Source organism: Ixodes scapularis, unplaced genomic scaffold (assembly GCF_016920785.2).
Source record: "Ixodes scapularis isolate PalLabHiFi unplaced genomic scaffold, ASM1692078v2 PGA_scaffold7__128_contigs__length_106722199, whole genome shotgun sequence".
Classification (NCBI taxonomy): Eukaryota; Metazoa; Arthropoda; class Arachnida; order Ixodida; family Ixodidae; genus Ixodes; species Ixodes scapularis.
In genome coordinates, this window is record NW_024609882.1 from 23,066,422 (window position 1) to 23,084,467 (window position 18,046).

Below are 18,046 nucleotides of genomic sequence, written 5' to 3' on the forward strand. Positions count from 1 at the left end.
CTCTGCTCTTATACTTCGTTTCAGCTTCGGTCCGAGCGCGGCCGGTGTTATGAGCCGAAGGGCCAATCAAACAGCGGAAGAAGCACAACGTCATGGCGTGCTCTCTGCAGTTGATAGGACCAGCCGATATTCGCCGTGTCCATGTGCTTGCTCCTCCGCCGGCCAGTCCAATGAGGCAGAGAGAGCACGCCGTGACGCTACGCTTTTTCCGCTGCTGGATTGGCCCTTCGGCTCATAACATCGGCCGCGCTCGGACCGAAGCTGAAACGGAGTATAGCACCAGACACCACCAATCGGTAATTAAAAAAGAAAAGAAGGAAAAACGCAATTTTTTTTGTATGAAATTATAGTAAATGAATGTAAACGAATAGGAGTCTTCTATGTGCATGTACACAGAACTACGCCAACGAGTGCTGTGATATAAAGTATGTTCACGTGTTCTAGTCAGGTGTGGATATAGGGGTCAGGAAAGGGGGGAGGGGGGTAGGGGGGGGGGAGGGGGGGTATCTGCAACGAAATGTCACGTCACGAACAAATGCGACGTCACAGGCGAAGGTATAATTGCCATTTCGCCAAGAACCGAGTATTTTTTTACCAAAGAAAAATAAACGGTGCCCCCCCCCCCCCCCCCCCCCCCTCCCCCTCCCTCCTATATTCCGAAGACCTATTATCTGACGCCGACGCGTTATGAGGGTGCAACGCTCTGGAGGCGAGCGACCCCTTCATATTCCCAGACGACATTATAATTGATTGTTGTTGTCTTCCCCTGCATCGTTTCGATCACGACGCAGCTATACTAGCGCGTGACGCGCTCCCGGCTCCGCGAGGGGAAGTAGTTCGTCGAACGCCTCTGTCGGAACTACTTTCATCGGGCTCGTCCGAGTCGTCGACCCGTCTTCGCCGGTCCCGGTTCAACGAACTTCCACTTTCGCTTTCTTGCGGCGTAGCCCTTTTGTTATTCCGACTCTCGTTCGCGTAAACGATGCTCTTTGTTCTTGGCGAGGGAGTCACCACGGTGGTGGTTCTTTCTACTGTAAAAGAAAGAGAACGGTAGAGGACACCAACAAATAAGGTGTTCGGTTCACGTACGTGCATGGAATGCATTCCTCAAGTGCAGAACCCGTTGGAAAGCTCGACTTCCGGTCTGGGACTCCAGGCAAATGTTGGAGTCATTTGATGTCCCTAGCAGGACGACATTCGCCATGTGTAAACCCCTAGCAGAGGAAATGCAATAGACTAAGAATATACCATTTTGGATTTTTTTTTTGTGTGAAATACATCGCAAGACACATTTAAATAACATTTTAGGTTAATAATAGTATAAAAAACATATACATGTAGGACGTACAGAGCGCGACACTGTTAGCGCGAACAAGCGATCGCCGGTTTTTCCAGTTTTTCTCTTTGGCACTAAGGGATGCCATCCAAGTTAATAATTCTACGGAAAGAGCTCATTTAGTTATATAATCTAAGCAATAAAATTTCGTGCTCGCTAATACTATTGAGAAGTAAGATACGAAAATGCGCCGATGTCGTGTTCGCGCTAACAGTGTCGCGATGTGTACGTCTTAGTTCCTAGACTGGGTCGACGTGCGGATCACCTTGCTAAAATAAGAAGGCGCACTATATATAAATGCATTTGAAGTGAACTTTTTTTTTTTTTATAAAAATAGAATATTAGTATGCTTTTTATAATTTGGCTTATTGCCGAATGTATACTATATATTCTATCAGGCACGCAGACAGGATTTTGTTTCGGGGGAGGGGGGGGGGGGGGGGCGCCCATGACAAAATGTACGTAGGGGAGGGGGGAGAGGAGGCACCAGCCCAATAAATATTTCGGGGGGGGGGGGCCGCCCCCCCCCCCCCTGGCTTCGTGCCTGTATTCTATACCCTGTTGCAGAGCATGACAAGCTTCTCTTCCAACGCCCGGCACACTTACCACTTCGGCGAGCGGACTCGCCTGTCTTCTCCAGCGTTCGCTCTTGCTCAAGTGGAAAGAGTGGATGGCCTTGGGAAAAGAGCTTCCCTTGAACACTTACCCATTCAAAAATATATAAACTGGCTGATATGAGAGCTTACGAATCCTTATACATACTACTTACATGCTTCTTTAAAAAAAAAAAAAAAAAAAAAAAACAGAACATATATATGTATCTTACTTTTTCTTTTAATAGCTGGACGCTTTAATTTACCATGACCACCGCGCAAACGCCTGGGATGATGAACTAGGCGAGGTTTCCTACTTTACATCGCACTGCCTTGATCGTGTAACTTCACGAAACCGATTGAGAGAACCATATTTGATACCTGCAGGGTAAATGAAATATATAGCTCTTAAACGATCGCGACTGCTCTTCAAAATGCCGATCATTGGCGAAAAGAAAAACAATGCGATCCAGTTTTAGGGACGTATCTAGAGATTTCCCGGACCGAGTTTCTACCCTTTGTCTTCAATCGTTGAGACATTCAAGATGATCCAATCTTTTTGGTTTCGTTTGTGGACAAATGATCAAGGAAGCACTACTACTACTACTTAAAACGCAGGTTAATGACAAAACAAAGAAAAGAAAGAAAACTCAGTCTAGCTTCAGAGATATGTCTAAAGATTATCAGGACAGCTATGCACCCATTGTTTCTTATTTTTTAGATATTCAACATGATGCCAATTTTTAGTTTTGTTTTTGGTCGGGTAATGACAATCGGGGCATGGAACCGGCGACTCATATTCGAACTGCGCTTGCTTCTAAAAATACTTGTTTCCTGTCTGGAAATAGCGCTCTTTAAAAATATGATAGTGGCGAGCTGGTAAAGACGCGTTCGCAACGTTCAGTATCAAGCTTCCATTTCAGGCAAAGTCAAAACTCCAGCTCTCTTTAGACTTCATGTTCGCGTTTTGCACCCTCTCTGGCGTTTTCAGTCTTCATCGCCTGCGACGCTTTTGTTATACGCGTGTGCTTCTTCAGTTCCGGAACAGCTACCATCACTTTATCGTCGCTTGGCACATCGTTTGCTCGGCAGCCAGACACCCTTTCCTATAGTCGTAATCGGGAACCCTGTAGGATCGTCCGCGTCGCCCATCGCAGACATGCAAATGAAACCCCTAAACAGGTTTAACTTTCCAACAACGTCGCGAATAACTGTCGAGCGAAGGAAAATCATAAAATAAACGGCAGAAAAAAATTAATGCGCGGGTGCAGCATCCAGTATGTGCCAGGAAGATCGCAAAAAGAACATCTATAGCCTTAACTGCCCTAAACGCGATCTAACCACCTGAGCGATCGAGCCGATATTTCACGAGGTATATACACAGCCAGCCAAGGACTGCGCTCCGGGCACGTTAGTCCAGCTCGACGCGGTTGATGAACCGTATAAACCTCGCCAGCCATGTTCAAGGCTGCTCCTCGGGCACGCATTAAACATGTTGTCGCTTTGTTTCTTTGCTTTTGTTTTGTTTTCTACCGCTATTATTCTGTTACGACGGGCACGCAGCTCTGCTTACACGCGACAGGTAATGGTTACCAAACGCAGGAGAACCTAAATTTATACCAAACACCATTTCGAAGTCAGTCTTGCGTCAGCCTTAACCCCCGTAAATTTTGTCAGCGAAGACGGGGAGAGCCAGCTATAAGCAGCCGAGCGGTGCAAGGGAGGCTTAGCGGTCCACCCCTCCAACCCCACACGCGTGGCATGTACATCTTTGAGAAATGGAGTTTACGATGATTTATGTTCGCTCGCATGTGGAGCTTAAGAGACCGTAATGTTGATCTTGTCTATATACTTCGCATACCTTAATTGGTATCTGTATAAGAGCGACGGTCGGTCGGTATATAGCTGGTGAAGGGACGTAATGTGTCCTTGTTGGACAAGATTTGTGGCTGTGGGTATGTGGTGGACGCGGATTAGGAATAGTTTAACGCCTTTGAAGCTTGAAGGCTTACGTGCCTGAGCGTCAATTTGGATTCTTCGTTGGCGGGTACTTACGAAGCTGCTCTAAATAAGCTGATGGTGCGAGATACGTGCCCTTTTACTGCCGTAGCAATGGACGATGGCCAGTCCTATACCTAGTCACATTTTTCCCGGGGGTCGTCTGCTGGACAATTCCAACTCTATTGCATAAACTTCTCGGAAGCATACACGAAAGAAACTGGGCAGAGCCAACCAACGTGTGCGTGCATTTGCAATCATACTCTGCGCGTGATGGTAATTGTTTTTTTGTAAATTCGAAGCCACGTTTCAAAAACGGATATTTGCTCTAGGTGAGCGTAATGTTGTCTAAAACGGGTATTGTGTCACGGTGTTCCATTCCGACTATACGACGAGGATTTTCAAACTTATTCAGAGCGATTCAAATTTGGTTGCTAGGTAAAGAAGTGTCTCACATCTTTTATATAGTACAACCTTCAGTGGGGTGCTACTGTTTAAGATTTCAATTAAGTTTTTATTACCGCAAACATATGTCGTCTCTGAAAAATAATATTTTACTCATAATTGTATTGATCATATCGCTAACATCTAAACTCAAATAATATTATAATATAATATATATATATATATATATATATATATATAGTATTATTATTATTATTATTTTTTTGCCTGCCGATCGTGCAAAAGATGCAAATAATTGTACGCTAGTTCCGCCGAAACCCAAGGAATATTCTCTTAGCGATTTCTACAACCTCTTAATTACTCCAGACATTTCGTGGGCCTTAGCAGATTTGGAAGCAGAAAACCGTGGGCACGATGCGACATGTTTTTTGATAGTGACACACTTTTATAAGCATTACAACCAATATTTATCACCGCGTATTACTACAAAATTGCAACATAGTTGGCGAAAATCGTCGACCTGTGATGAAATTACGGCGCTTAACCTTCTTAAAGCTAAGCGGCAGTGCTCAAAGAAGCTACTTACTTAGTGAAACATTGGCTGTTCACCTAAAACTTCATAAGGAAAAAAAAAGTGCACCTTAACCTGAAAGCATTCTGACACTCTCAGTCTTTATAGCTCAAGTTTCGGCAATGATGAAACGTAATATTATTGCAAGTAAGGCAAGCACATGCGAAACAAACAGGGGACTCGATAGCGAGATTCGTGCATTACTACCACTACGTACGTTTCGCTTGTCGGTTATATATTGTAATTCAAAGCAAGATGCGCTCGGTTTACAGCATTCGGTGATACGCTATCTCAGCGTGAGTAAGTCTTACTACCACATTTCACTATCAGGACACTCTAAAAAATGTGGTTCCTCCACTTTCTCGCAAAGGCCTCGGGAGTGCCGATCGCTGGAATCTATGCGAGAGCACGGTGCAAGACAGGACTGCAAATATATTTAGACCTCCGAAAACAGTCGGAGCTCTGACACTGATACCCGTTCCACACGGGCAGCTCTAATGCCATTTACAACGAATGACATTTGAGCGGACGGCCAATCAGCGCGACACTCCGGGCGTAGCGCATTCCACGCACGCCAGGTCGCGAGCTGATTCGCCGATCACAGAAATGTCATTCGTTGTAAATGGCATTCAAGTTGTCCGTGTGGCACGGGTATGATGTAAGTACAGGCTCAGTGTCACAGCGCGTTTTTTTTTTGTGAGGTTTAAATACAGGGAGTTACGAGAAAATAGAACCGTGGTTTTCGGTCTGGATCTATAAACTATGCATCGCAGAACGCTCAAACACCGTGAGTATGTGACGCTCATGGTTAGGATAGAATGCGAAAGTTTAAGAACATGAGGTTACTTGGATGAAGAGATAATTGAGAAATACGAACTTCCGTTATGAGCCGCGACGTCCACCGAAGCCTAATTTTGTAAAAATAAAGTAAAAAAAAAAGAAAGGCTTTGTAGGCGCCTTTATAGCATATAGTTCAGTGAAACAAACTTGGCCGCACGACAGAAAACAATATTCTCTTTTTTTCTAACAAGTGTTTTTCACTGGTAATAAATCCCACAAGCGTTCAAAATATAATTTCTTGCTTCGACGATATTTTGATAAGGGGGACGTCGACTTATAAGGAAACTTAGTTTTTCTCAATTATCTTTTAACCCAGGTAACAACGTCATTTTCTCAAACTTTCGCGTTCTATTCGAACAGCTAGCTTTACATATTCACAAAGTTTGATCTTTCATGCAATGCACAAATTATTTATCCGGGCAAAAAAAGAAACAAAAAAGGCTGTTTTCTTTTTTTGGGAACTATCCTGCATATCTCCTGCCTCGCCATTTATTGAGCTCCCAGCGTAGATTACAGCAATTGGCTCTTCCATGCGCTTCGCGGAAAAGGAGACACATTCGAATTCTTAGAGTAACAAAGATATATATTGACGCACTTCTTTCTATGTATATATATTTGCGATGATACCAACGTTTCTAACTTTCGATTACGCGGAATCCGTCCTGTTGGAAGAATCTAAAAATTATTCGTCCTTCTTTTTGTTGTTGTTGTTTTTTGTTTTTCTTTAAAGTACCACAAAGCCTTATCGTTTTCCAAGACGGCTCCATTGGGTTCCGGTCCCGGCGCTTTCAGATTGTCGCTTCCTCCGCGGACGCTTTACTTTCCCAAGCTCTGCCGACACACGTGTGTTGCGGCATCTGTGGGGTGCGCTGGCGTTCCGGAGAAGGAAGCCTATACTGATGTCTTTTTTCGCGCCACCGACGTTTTCCAACAAAGGTAAATCTGGATCCTTAAGCGACGATATATTCTATTTTTGCATTGTTTCGATTCCCATGTCATAGAAAGAACAACACGGAGGGATTTGTATTACGGTAACTATACATAGACTATACTTATTGCTCATTATTCTGCACCTTTAGGAAACACTTCGCAAAGTATATTTTTTAGTTTACTGATAAGCATAGTCAGTCGTGTAAGCGTTACTCGAAAAATGTAATCGATTACAATTGCGATTACTCTGGAATAAAAAGTATTCACCTAGACTAATTGATTACTTGAGAAGAAGAATTAGCCGTTACTTCAAAGAAGTAAGCGGTACTTTTCGGGTTATTTCAGATTTTGAAAGCGACATATACTTTTCTGCCGGTTTGAAAATGGGGTTTTTCGTATGCGGAGACCAAGTCGTCTGCTTCTTGCCAAAGAGTTGTGATGACGTCAGAACGATGCCGAGTTCTGATTGGCTTGGAATGGAAGAACAGTGGGTAGACCTTAATGCTTAATGCCTTGACGCCTACCCACATTTTTTTTTTTTTTCAGTCGGCCAATAAGAGTTCGGCGTTCTGACATCATCAAAAGCCCTGTGCAAGAAGCAGACGAACTTACACTTCGCATACTGTTCTTTATTGGATTAGGATCACCGAACTATATAAACTACCTGTATTCTTGATCCACCAATTTCGGTAATCAATCCATCCGTCACTGACTTGGTTCGAGAATTTCGATTGGTAGGAAACTTGTACAAGCGAAGGGTGCCATTAGGAATATGAGGAGAGAGAATGGCGTCGGTTACTAGTAATTTTAGTACTTCAAAAAGTAACCGGATTAAGCTTGCGATTACTTCCTAATAAATGTAAGGAAATGAGTACAAATGAGTACAAAAAGCAACTGATGAGATGTAATTTGATTATCTTGGAAGGAGTACCGTACATGTCTGACAGTGCATGTATATAGTCACCGACGTACAGTGCGCTGTAATAAGAAAGACCCACTCGGAGCGCGTAGCCGAGCGCTCCGAGTCGGTCTTTCATATTGCAGCACACTGTACAAATTCAAATGCAGAGCGTGGTGAGTCCTCGACAATTTATGATCTCTTTGCACTCAATGCGGTTGCAGGATTATCTGATAAGAAAGCCTCATAACCTATCACAAAAACAATTGCAGAAATACAAAAAGCCGTACCCTGAGATTTTTTTTTTAAACTGTCTGTAATTATATTGTTGCTTTGGCCCTGTCTATAGCTTCACCTAAGTGAAGATATATATAATTGTCTCATTCAAAAAATACTGACGAAGGAAAACAATTGAATTTGTTCTTATAGCATTTTTTTTTTTGTCATCCTTATATATGTATCATTCGTGGTACTTTTTCAGAAGACACAAAATTGTTCACGATATAGAGTTTGGCTTCAGGATAGGGATTTATTTATTTAAAGATTTCAGTCGTGTAAATGGTCCTCAAAGTTATGCATACTACAAATGGAGGTGAATATCAGTTAAAAACCCTAGCGGCGAGAACCATTCGGTGTTCGGCGATATGGTAGGAGGACACTGGATGTTTTTGCGACTGGTTCTATACACGCGCTTGCTGCAACAATTCAGCCGTAGCTCACGTGTTGCCAAAGGGAGGTCAAGGCCGAACTCCGTAGATGCTACTCACTTCAACAGTCGCCTGTCTAAACCCGTCAATGACTGCATAGCCTCGATAGCGCGAAAGCGCAGAAGAAAAACAACGTTCATGGGAAGAAAGTGGCGATCTTCACCGCCGCGTTATACGCTCACAGCAGAACGCGAGAGAATCGACGTGCCAAAAAGAATTACACGAGAAAGAGCAAACATGAGAGCTGGCGCAAACTTAATTCTGCAAGGACCGTTCAGGTCGAGATTGCATCTCTGGCACGGTCGATGCTTTGGTAACGGCTTCCTAATGGTCAATTACGCCGAACCTCGTGAGTGATAGAAGAGTATGCGATCCGCTCACTAGCCAACCTGTTGCGTCTCGTTGGCAACTCTATTAGAACTGTCGATATTTTTTTTTGCACCCCGTCCCGGCATGACATTGGAGGTACGCGATGACGTAAGGCGATGTTCTAGACTTGCTGTTTACGACCCCCTAGAATGTTCGCTAATGACTGCGTGAAAAAGTTGACCGTGAGGTTAACGCCAAATACACGATTTCAAAGCAGTCGAACGGTGAACCTCCCCCCCCCCCCCCCCCACACACACACACACACAGTTCCTTTTTTTTTTTTATCAATGGCGATGTTGTTGACGTTATTTCTGATGGAAACTAAATAAAATTAATGCAACTTTTTAAGAGATTTAATAGACACACTGGATCAGATGGCTACTTTGAACAGAAATTTGCGCTTACAGCTTTCTGTGGACGCCCAACATTTGTCCGTCAGTATCCTTATCTGCTAACGCCGCACCGTCCTGTCGTTGGCTGCGAAGCGCTAATAAGAAGCTCGCAATTCCTCACGCTCAGCTTTTCTGGAGCTCTCAGTAACCATATATATACTATTAGTGAAAAGACGGTAAGAGTGCAGGCGAGCTGGTGGTAGCTAATCATGTCGTATTACACCTGAGACTGCGGTGGAAGAAATCGGAAGAACTTTCAGTAGAAGGAACAGACACAGAGAACGTCTCAAACTTGAGACGTTCTCTGTGTCTGTTCCTTCTACTGAAAGTTCTTCCGATTTCTTCCACCGCAGTCTCAGGTGTAATACGACATGATCATATATATACGTTCAGGTCGTTTTCTTTATGCCGCGGCAAGGAATGCGGCTTTGCAATATGTTTGCGATTCGGCACCTCCAATTTGATAACGCGGCCAACATCCACATTTTTTAGTTTTCTTTTTCTTTTTCTTTTGGAGGGGGGGGGGGAGGGGGGGGGGGGGGCGGAGGGGGTCGTGCGCCTAGTGTAACAAACTAGTGACATTAACATTATCACAGGTGCAATTATTACGGTCATCTCTACTACGCCCTGGTCTCAATGATAATTTTGCTCGTTAGCAAGATACGCTCCCAACATTCGTTTCACAGGTTTAAGGCCGCGTCAACCCGCCAGAAACATCGCTAGTTGAGTAGGCGTTCATGAGGGTCGATTTTAAGGCATGCCATTAAAATATATATAAGACTGTTTTTTTCTTTTTTGAACGACACGACTTGGTCTTTTCTTTTTTCGGTCTTGGATGACCACCTGTCTGTGCTTCCTGTTGTACAGTCGATGATAGTTACAGTGATAGCGACAGTCTCCCAACCACTATAAAACACTCACTATACTTCGTTTCAACTTATGTCCGAGCGCAAACGATGTTATGAGCCAAAGGGCCAATCAAACAGGGCAAAAAGCGCAACGTCATTGCGTGCTTTCTGCGCTTGATCGGACTAGCCGGCGGGTGAGCACGCACAGAGAGACGGTGAATACCGGATAGTCCTATCGACTGCAGCGAAAGAGGCACGACGCCATGACGTTGTGCCTCTTTCGCTGTTTCATTGGCCCTCCGGCTCATAACATCGGACGCGCTCGGACCGAAGCTGAAACGAAGTATAGACGAGGCACTTTCAGGCTGCTACACTTTAAGAATTCTGGAGCATCGCCTTTCCCGCAAATCCCGCGATGGAGCCAATCACCGCAGTCCACGGAGGCAGGTCGTCGAATGACATGGTTAACTATTTATGAAGACCCAAACGAGAAAACACACACACACACACACACACACACACACACACACACACACACACACACGCACACGCACACACACTCACACACACACACACACACACACACACACACACACACACACACACGCGCACACACACACACACACACACACAGTCTGCGCTATGACATCAAACATGACGTTTAACTATGACCTGCTGCCACGGCTCAGCAGACTGGTTTTCTTAGGTCCAAACATATCGGCCTTGTCATTAATCGAGCTTTCTCGGTAGAATGCAGCGTCTCTCGTGTGCTCTGTGGAAAAGGATACAGGCTGTTTTCGAGCGCTATTCAGGCGTAAAAAAAAAATAGAAAAGAAAGAATTCGTATAAATAAGTTAGTAAACGGTGTGCATTGAAACTTTCCACGAAGGTATCTTTAGGTGGTGAATTTATCGTCCTCAATGTTTTGATGTAAGTCATAAGAAAGAAAGAAAAAAAACAAAAAAAAAACATGTTTAGAAAAAAGCGGCAAAAAAAAAAAAAAGAAACAACTTCTGGTTGACGTTGTTACTCACAAACGGCGCAAAATAAAGCGATAAAAGTCTCTCTTTTTTTTTTTTTTAGATGAATACCCGGAAGGAGATTTAGTAGATTTGAGCTTCTGCCAAGGAAAAAAAAAAAAAAAAAAAAGGTTGTTAAAGGGACACTGACAGGGTATTTATGCTCGCCAAGGTTTTTAGCTCTACATTATATATGAGTACCCAACTACACAGAACAGAATTTGCGGCTCGAAATTCGGTTTCTTTCCACCCGAAAACCGCCGATCAAGAACTGGCCGGTTTGAGTCGCGCTCACTCTCTTTTCCGTAATCACGGGCCGTTTTCTAAGGTTTAGACACAAGCACCAAATTTAATCAAAGTCGTGGGTCATTGAAGGCACGCACACATTATTAAAAATAGAAAAGAAATATGATACCCATTTCTTGTGGCTTCACCAAGGCTGTAAATACATTGTATGGGGGAACAAAAGTTTCTCGGCCACGTGACTTCCGCCACCTCTCTTTTCCTTTATATTTCTTCTTCCTCACCAGTCCAGTTTCGGTTTCGGTTTTGAGCAGTTGCGTTTTTTTACTTTATTAATAATATACGTGACGCTGTAGCAAAATGTTGATTGGATAGCCTTCTGAAACCGTAATAAATCGCCTGGCCAAAAGAAACAAAAATTATTTGGGGGGGTGTCAGTGTCCCTTTAAGGTTCAATTTCTTTTTTTTTTTCCACTGTTACTAACATTAATGAAATTTGTGTACGATAAATGCACTACTATAAAGACACCTTTGTGAAACGTTATAATGCACTCCGTTCATTGGTTAATTTGTACGAAAATAATTTGGCCCGAACAGCCCTCGTGAACAACGTAGATGCTATAATTGTAATAAACCCCATAATGGTAAAAAAAAAAAAAAAGAGAAGGGCGACGGAAAAATAATGTCTAAGATTTGTTTAGGGTGTGTGCTGGATTCGCTTTTGAAAGTGTCCCATTGCATGGGGTGAATTAAACGAACCTTAATTCCGTTCTCTCACTTAAAATAGAGTGTCTCCGGTCAAAGCGTGCTTCGCACCGTCACCTAAACTGCCTTTGCGAACGGGTTTTCCTTTTATATTGTGGGAGACTGTATACACACTGGTCGCCACGTGCCTATGTAGACCAGTACGTCTTTGCTTGTTCGTGGTCACGCGTAGCTTGGTGGTGTCATGGGGCACCCCGAGCGGGGAACTTCCCCGACGCCTTTTCCGGTACGGCACGTGTCCCGGCTATTTTGAGGAACCGTCGATCGCGTATACCGACCTTGGTGTGGTAAACCGGTAACTATTCTTTTTTTCCATACGTGTCAGGTTGAACTCCTCCTTTAGTTAATCACGAGCATTCTTGCGAAAATCGGTTAATCGGAACGAACATTTTATAGGCACTCGGGTTCAGAAATCAGTATAGCTTCCGGATCATGTCGTTATGTATAAGTCGGACATTTGCGGGAGTCTCATGAAAGTTCCTCCAAAGAGGCCCACGAAAAGAGTTTTAGATCATATTGTAATACATGTATTCGGTAATACTGTTTCTGGACTAACTTGTTTTGACTGTTTATTCATCTTTTAGACAAATAATAAGGATGAAAACGGGATTTCTAAGATCCATGTCAATATATCTAATCGATATAGGGTACATATAAAGCTATGGATATTCAAAAGCTAAGGCAGTATTAGCAGTCGTGACCAATAAGCATCATTTTTATTACCAGCGTTAGTTACGTTTTCCTCGATTTGACAGTTTAGTAAAGGGGCAATTTTAGAAAAACAACCAGCTCGTGTTTGAAGCCTCTCTGGGGTTGTAAGGTTGAACCTAGCTATTTAGTTCTGCACCTCATAATGAGTGCTATTTGGCTCGCATATACGAGAGAGAAGAAATGGTCACTAGGGGTAAATGTAAACTTCTCAATAATTCATCATCCTAGAATAGTTGCTTCTTATACTGGCGACCATACTGCAGATCGTCGAAGATAATTACACTCATTTACTTTTTTAAACACGTAGCGACAGATATTGTTCCTACTTTCTCAACGCCTTACTTTTGTTCCTTGCATACACTTATCCCGTTCACATCGCACACGTCATGGCCGTTTGACACGACGACGCCAGAATGAAGTACTTGCGGTTACGTAAATCAAGAAACAATTTCATGCAAATCGCAATACTGCCCAGTAAGATGGTCAGCATCTTGACATTGTCAAGTTACAACTTCCGCTGGCGGTACCACGATCTCGTTCGTTTTGGCAACTTTTCGGGGATAGCGTTACCGTTGCGGTTACAAAAAAGTAAAGCGTTACGGTTACAAGTTTCCAAAAAAGTTACTAGTAAAGTTACGAAAAAGTTAATAGTAACGCGTTACTATTCACTATCTACTGACCAAGACTAATGGTATCCTGACCTCGCACATTTTTTTTTTTTAGGCAACTCTTTGCAGCACCGTTTTATTGCTCTACTTGCCCAACCACAGACCTTTCCACAAATAAATATTCTTTTTTTCTTATTTTTTTTCTCGGATATGGAAGAACATATTCTGTTCCCTTTTCGGAAAGCTGGATAGCAGACGCCGGATCACACACACACCCCGTTTCAATGTCGTCGCCGTCACAGGTTGCCATTTCCCTTTCGCCTACTACTTTCTCTCCTTCCTTCAGCGCGCATTACTCCCCTCTCCTCCGGCCAGCAGCCCGCTACTACAACTCTCTCCGCTCCCCTTTGCTCTTTTTCATACGCCGCTAACCTTAACCCTGAAAAAGCCGACGCGCCTTGTCTCTCGCCCCTTCCTCCCCCCCTTTCACGGATCAGGACGGGATAACGGCCCACCGGAGAGGAGGAGAAGGGGAGGTTAGCGGAGAGGAGAGGGCGAGAGGCGCCCTCCCCGACAAAGACGTCGTCGTCGACGACGTCCAGGTAGCTATCCGGCTACACCAAGGGTGCCCTCTCCCTCGCACCCTTCCCTTCCGGCCCTCCAGTCTTTCCGGCTGGGAAGACCCCTTTCAGCCGAGGCGCCCTTACAACAACAAGCAGAGCCGCCCCTGCGAACACAGCAGTCCGACTCCGAGAGCAGAGGTGGACAGTTCCTTCTGCCCATGAGTTCGGCCTGGTACCCGTGTGGACAGGACAGTGAGTGCAGCGGCCCGCCGTCTTCGGCAAAGTCTTGACCACATCATCTGCATCCAGCGACTCGGAGGAAAGGAGAAGCCGCATCGTATTCCGCGTGTTTCCAGGATCAAGCTCTTCCGTCGTCATCTTCTCTCCTCTGTGCCATTCTTCGGCGATTTCGGAGGCGGCGGCAGTGAACTGCGGAACCGCAGCAGCTAGTTTGTTCGGGATCCACGACGTGCCTCCGCAAACTTAGGCCGCAGGGTCTTCTAGTGAAACCAAATCGACTCCTGCCAAGATGTATCTCAGGTGTAAGTACTCCTTGTTTTTTCTCTTAAGTTTTTGTTTTGTTTTTTCATTATGTGTTCATTTGCTCTTCTAAGCTTGAGGAATTTGGTTACTCAGTTATGTTGTAATTTTTTGTTTGCCTTTGTTTTTTTTATCTGTGTTAGCTTTCACTTTTTCCCGGACATTTCCATAGCAGGAAGAATGATATCGGTTAGGAACCAGACTTAGAAGTTTTTTAGGTCGGTGAAATTTAGGAAGAATTTCCTTTACCATTGATTTATAGGATAGCCTTTAAAGTATAGACTTGTCGGATTCTCTTCTAGTTTCTTTTTTTTTTAATTTTATTTTCAGACTATATTTTTTTATTATTTTAAAGAAATCAAATCATAGCCTGAAAATGTTTATAGGGTGGTGTTAACCTTGTGATGTAGAAAACGTAAAAAATAATCCTAAATACCGTCTGATCAATTCGAAGAAGCTTTTAAGTTCCTTAATCTGTCTCATTGTCACTTCTTTTTGTTTTTTTTCTTCGGAACTCGTTTCCGAAGCGGGGGATATTTATCCTCGGAGCGTAACTCCACCAAGTGCCATTTTCAGGGTCTCAACAAATTTTCCCACCATTTGTTAGTTATTTTCCACAGAGCAACCTCCTATCGTCGACTGCTTTGGAATGCGCGGCACCCGAGCGCCACCCAATAGGAATTACAAAGTGTTAATACAGCAGCGCCTTATCAGCAAGATCGGCGGTCTCCCCTTATACCGCTGCTTCAACGTTACCGCGTCTCCGAGAAAGAATGCTAAACATCCAACAGGATGCGAACCCTATCCCCTACTCACGGCGCCCGGCGCAACGTGTGAACGTGCGCGTATAAAGACCGCGTTGCTGATCACTTCATTTTTCTCCGTTCCTTATACCTACCACCGCGTAATGAATCACTCGTGTTATACACGAAGTAAATACGAAGCGCGTGGAGCTTGTCTTCCGAAGGAGAAGCGCTATCAATTTACTGGAAACATTTCAACCTGCTTGCACTTCCAAGAAGATAAATCACCGTGGAAAATCAGACAATTCATCTTTCGATATTCACGATGGAGAGACTCTCGCCACCCCCGCGTGACGGATACGGGTAGACCTCGTCGGAACATCGGGGTTCTTCTTCTCCTCCTTTGCTACTTAAGGTTAAGTCTCTTTCCTTTTTCTACCGATCCAGACTCTTAGGCGACTCGCTGGAGTAAGCACCGGTTAGCTTGTCGACCTCGTGCTCCGAACGCAGGCCCATTCCCATAGAGTTGCGAGATGCGACTGCGAGCTACTGGGGCAATCGCGCTTCGTGTCAAGCGTGGCAACCGATTCAAGGACAAGTTTGGCACTTGACATACAATCACCGAAGTCCCCGGGCAGTTCGCTGTCGTATGATACCACAACGTAAAAAAAAAAAAATAAAAAAAAAGTTTAAGGGATTTTTGTGTGAATGAACTTGATGACGATCCGTCACCGTTTACCTATTTCAATAATCCGAAGCACTGCTAAAAAAGAAAATTAAAATTTTTTTATATACGTTCTAATCGATGTCTGACAATGTCAAGAGTCGCACTGAAGGCCGGAATGGAGTGAGAAAATAAAAAGGAAAAAAAAAAAAAAGCTAATGCAGACTAGGTGCTGGGAGTCACCGAGGAGCCGGATAAACTGGACGCTCTCGCAACGATCGTCTTGAGCCAACCAACTTTCCTCCGAAGCAGACGTCCGTGAACGACTCCGTTTCGAATCGAGAGACCGTCGATGCCAATCTCGGGCTGCTCTATGCGCGGCAGCACTAGGTTGGTGGCATGACGCCCGTATAGTATCCTCTATGGACGCCACCGAAACTCGGCGACCGACTGGAACACGCCACTGCGCATTCGTAACGAGACGGGTTCGCATCACGCTGCGTCCACGAGAACATTCGAGCCCAGCGCCGCTTGCAGCGCTATTCTCAAAGGTCACGTGACAGGAGGATATCGTTGGATTGGCTTGGATGGCCCGTACCATCCGCCGCGGTCCGTACAGTAAGGTGGAGTCGAGTGCACGCAACGCGATTACCTCCTCAGCCGGGAGTAAAATAAATCTTCGTTTTATTTTTTTTCGCGCCGCGCGTTTTTAGCGAGGAAGGAAGTACTGCGGTGTTTCTGATCTATCGTGTCGTCTTCGATGTCTGTTTTGTTGAATGGAACGGGAGGTCCAGGTTTTGACGGCCTTGACGGTCAAGGCAGACGCCGTTGAACCGTGCTTCTTTTTGATAGGCTTTTTTTTTTTTTATCTTCGAGGATAACGGTTTTGTAAGAGTTGGCTAGTAATACGAGATACTAGAAAAGAAAAAAAAAAAGAAGAAGCGCGGGGATTCCTCCGCGCACGTAAGCTGGACTGGAATCCACACATGAGGTGATCCAATGGAAAAACGGGAAAAACATAAAATAAAATGATATCGCCAGTTTGGTTTAACTTTCCGTAATATGCATAGCTTTCTCTCACGGCGAAATAAGAGAAGGATTGAATTGGCGTGCATTTAAGTTTTTAAGTGCTCGTCGCACGATTCTCACTTTGTCGCCGTCACGAAAGGAAGCCAGCTTTCGGGTAGGTCGTGATGGGCTCTCTACTCCGTGCGATTTTCTTTTGACCAGGAAACAATCTACATCTTTTAAAGGACACCTGGGGTTTCCCTTTCTTGCAGAACACGGAGGCAGCCAATTACAGCGAACAATAGAAAAGTCCCAGCCAATGACAAAATGCACACAATATATAAATCTTTATAGTATATATATATATATAAAAGCAAGTTGTTTTTAGACACGTCGCATTTTTTATATAATTGCATTTCGAGTTCTGCAATTCACTGGAACCCTTTCGTAATTCGCTATGATTGGCTGTCATTGTGTTTCGTGTAGTCTAATGGTTCAAGCTTTGAATTCCACTCTAACATTTCCTTATCGTCTTTCTTTCTCTCTTTGTGCTAAAAGGGCAATTACTACCCAGATTGTACAATATTATTGTAACTGAACAGTGGTTCCAGTGCATAGATGTCTGCAAGCAGCCACGCTTCAAAAACTAGTCTGGCCACCGTGAGTGGAAAGAGCTTTCTTGGGGCGCCAGCCTGGCAACGATGGGCAAACCTTAGCGAGGCTACACTACCAGGCGTTCTGCACGCTCCAGAAGGAAGATGGCGGCGCACAAGAGGCCGTGCTCGCAAACATCCATACGTTTGCAAGACGGCCTTTGGGCGCCGCCATCTTACAGTTAGTGAGTGTAGATCGTCTGGTAGCCTAGTCTTGCCAAGGCGTGCCTATGGTTGCCAAGCTGGCACCCGAACAAAACATGTTTCGTTTCATCCACGGTGGCCAGACCAGTTCACGAAGCGTGGCTTAGAGATGGCATTGGAATAAGTAAACAGAAAGGGCTTTCCATCTTCCAACATTCCTTCAACTCAGCTCCCCGTCTTTTTTTGACATTTGGTTCCGAAAAGCTTTGAGCGATAACAATACGCATAACCCAAAAAGGCACCCCCTGTGGGTCTTCACCGCTCCGTAAAACTGTTTTTTCCTTTGAGCCTTTCAAAATGGGGGAAGTCGGAAGACGCCGTTTTTATGAAAGGTGAAGCTGGTTGGAAGGCGGTGGCCGGTTTCGGAAGCGAAGACGACCGACGACACTGCTGCTTCGTTCCTCCTCATTCTTATCCGAGCCGGGCTTCTTCCGGGCC

The 18,046-nt window shown here is 44.5% G+C and overlaps 1 protein-coding gene across 2 annotated transcripts in view; it reads left to right on the forward strand.

Moving 5' to 3' along the window:
* Positions 1–18,046, forward strand: part of LOC8031751 (CD151 antigen) — a 127,930-nt gene that overhangs the window by 74,245 nt on the left and 35,639 nt on the right. Inside the window, exons 2-3 of one of the 2 annotated variants that reach the window (XM_029973627.4) lie at positions 13,731–14,048; positions 14,153–14,338. The exons of the other annotated variant lie outside the window; for it this stretch is intronic. Coding sequence (XP_029829487.1) covers positions 14,326–14,338 — 13 coding nt within the window. The 5' untranslated portion in view covers positions 13,731–14,048; positions 14,153–14,325. The remainder of the gene's footprint in view (positions 1–13,730; positions 14,049–14,152; positions 14,339–18,046) is intronic. 2 annotated transcript variants of the gene reach the window in all.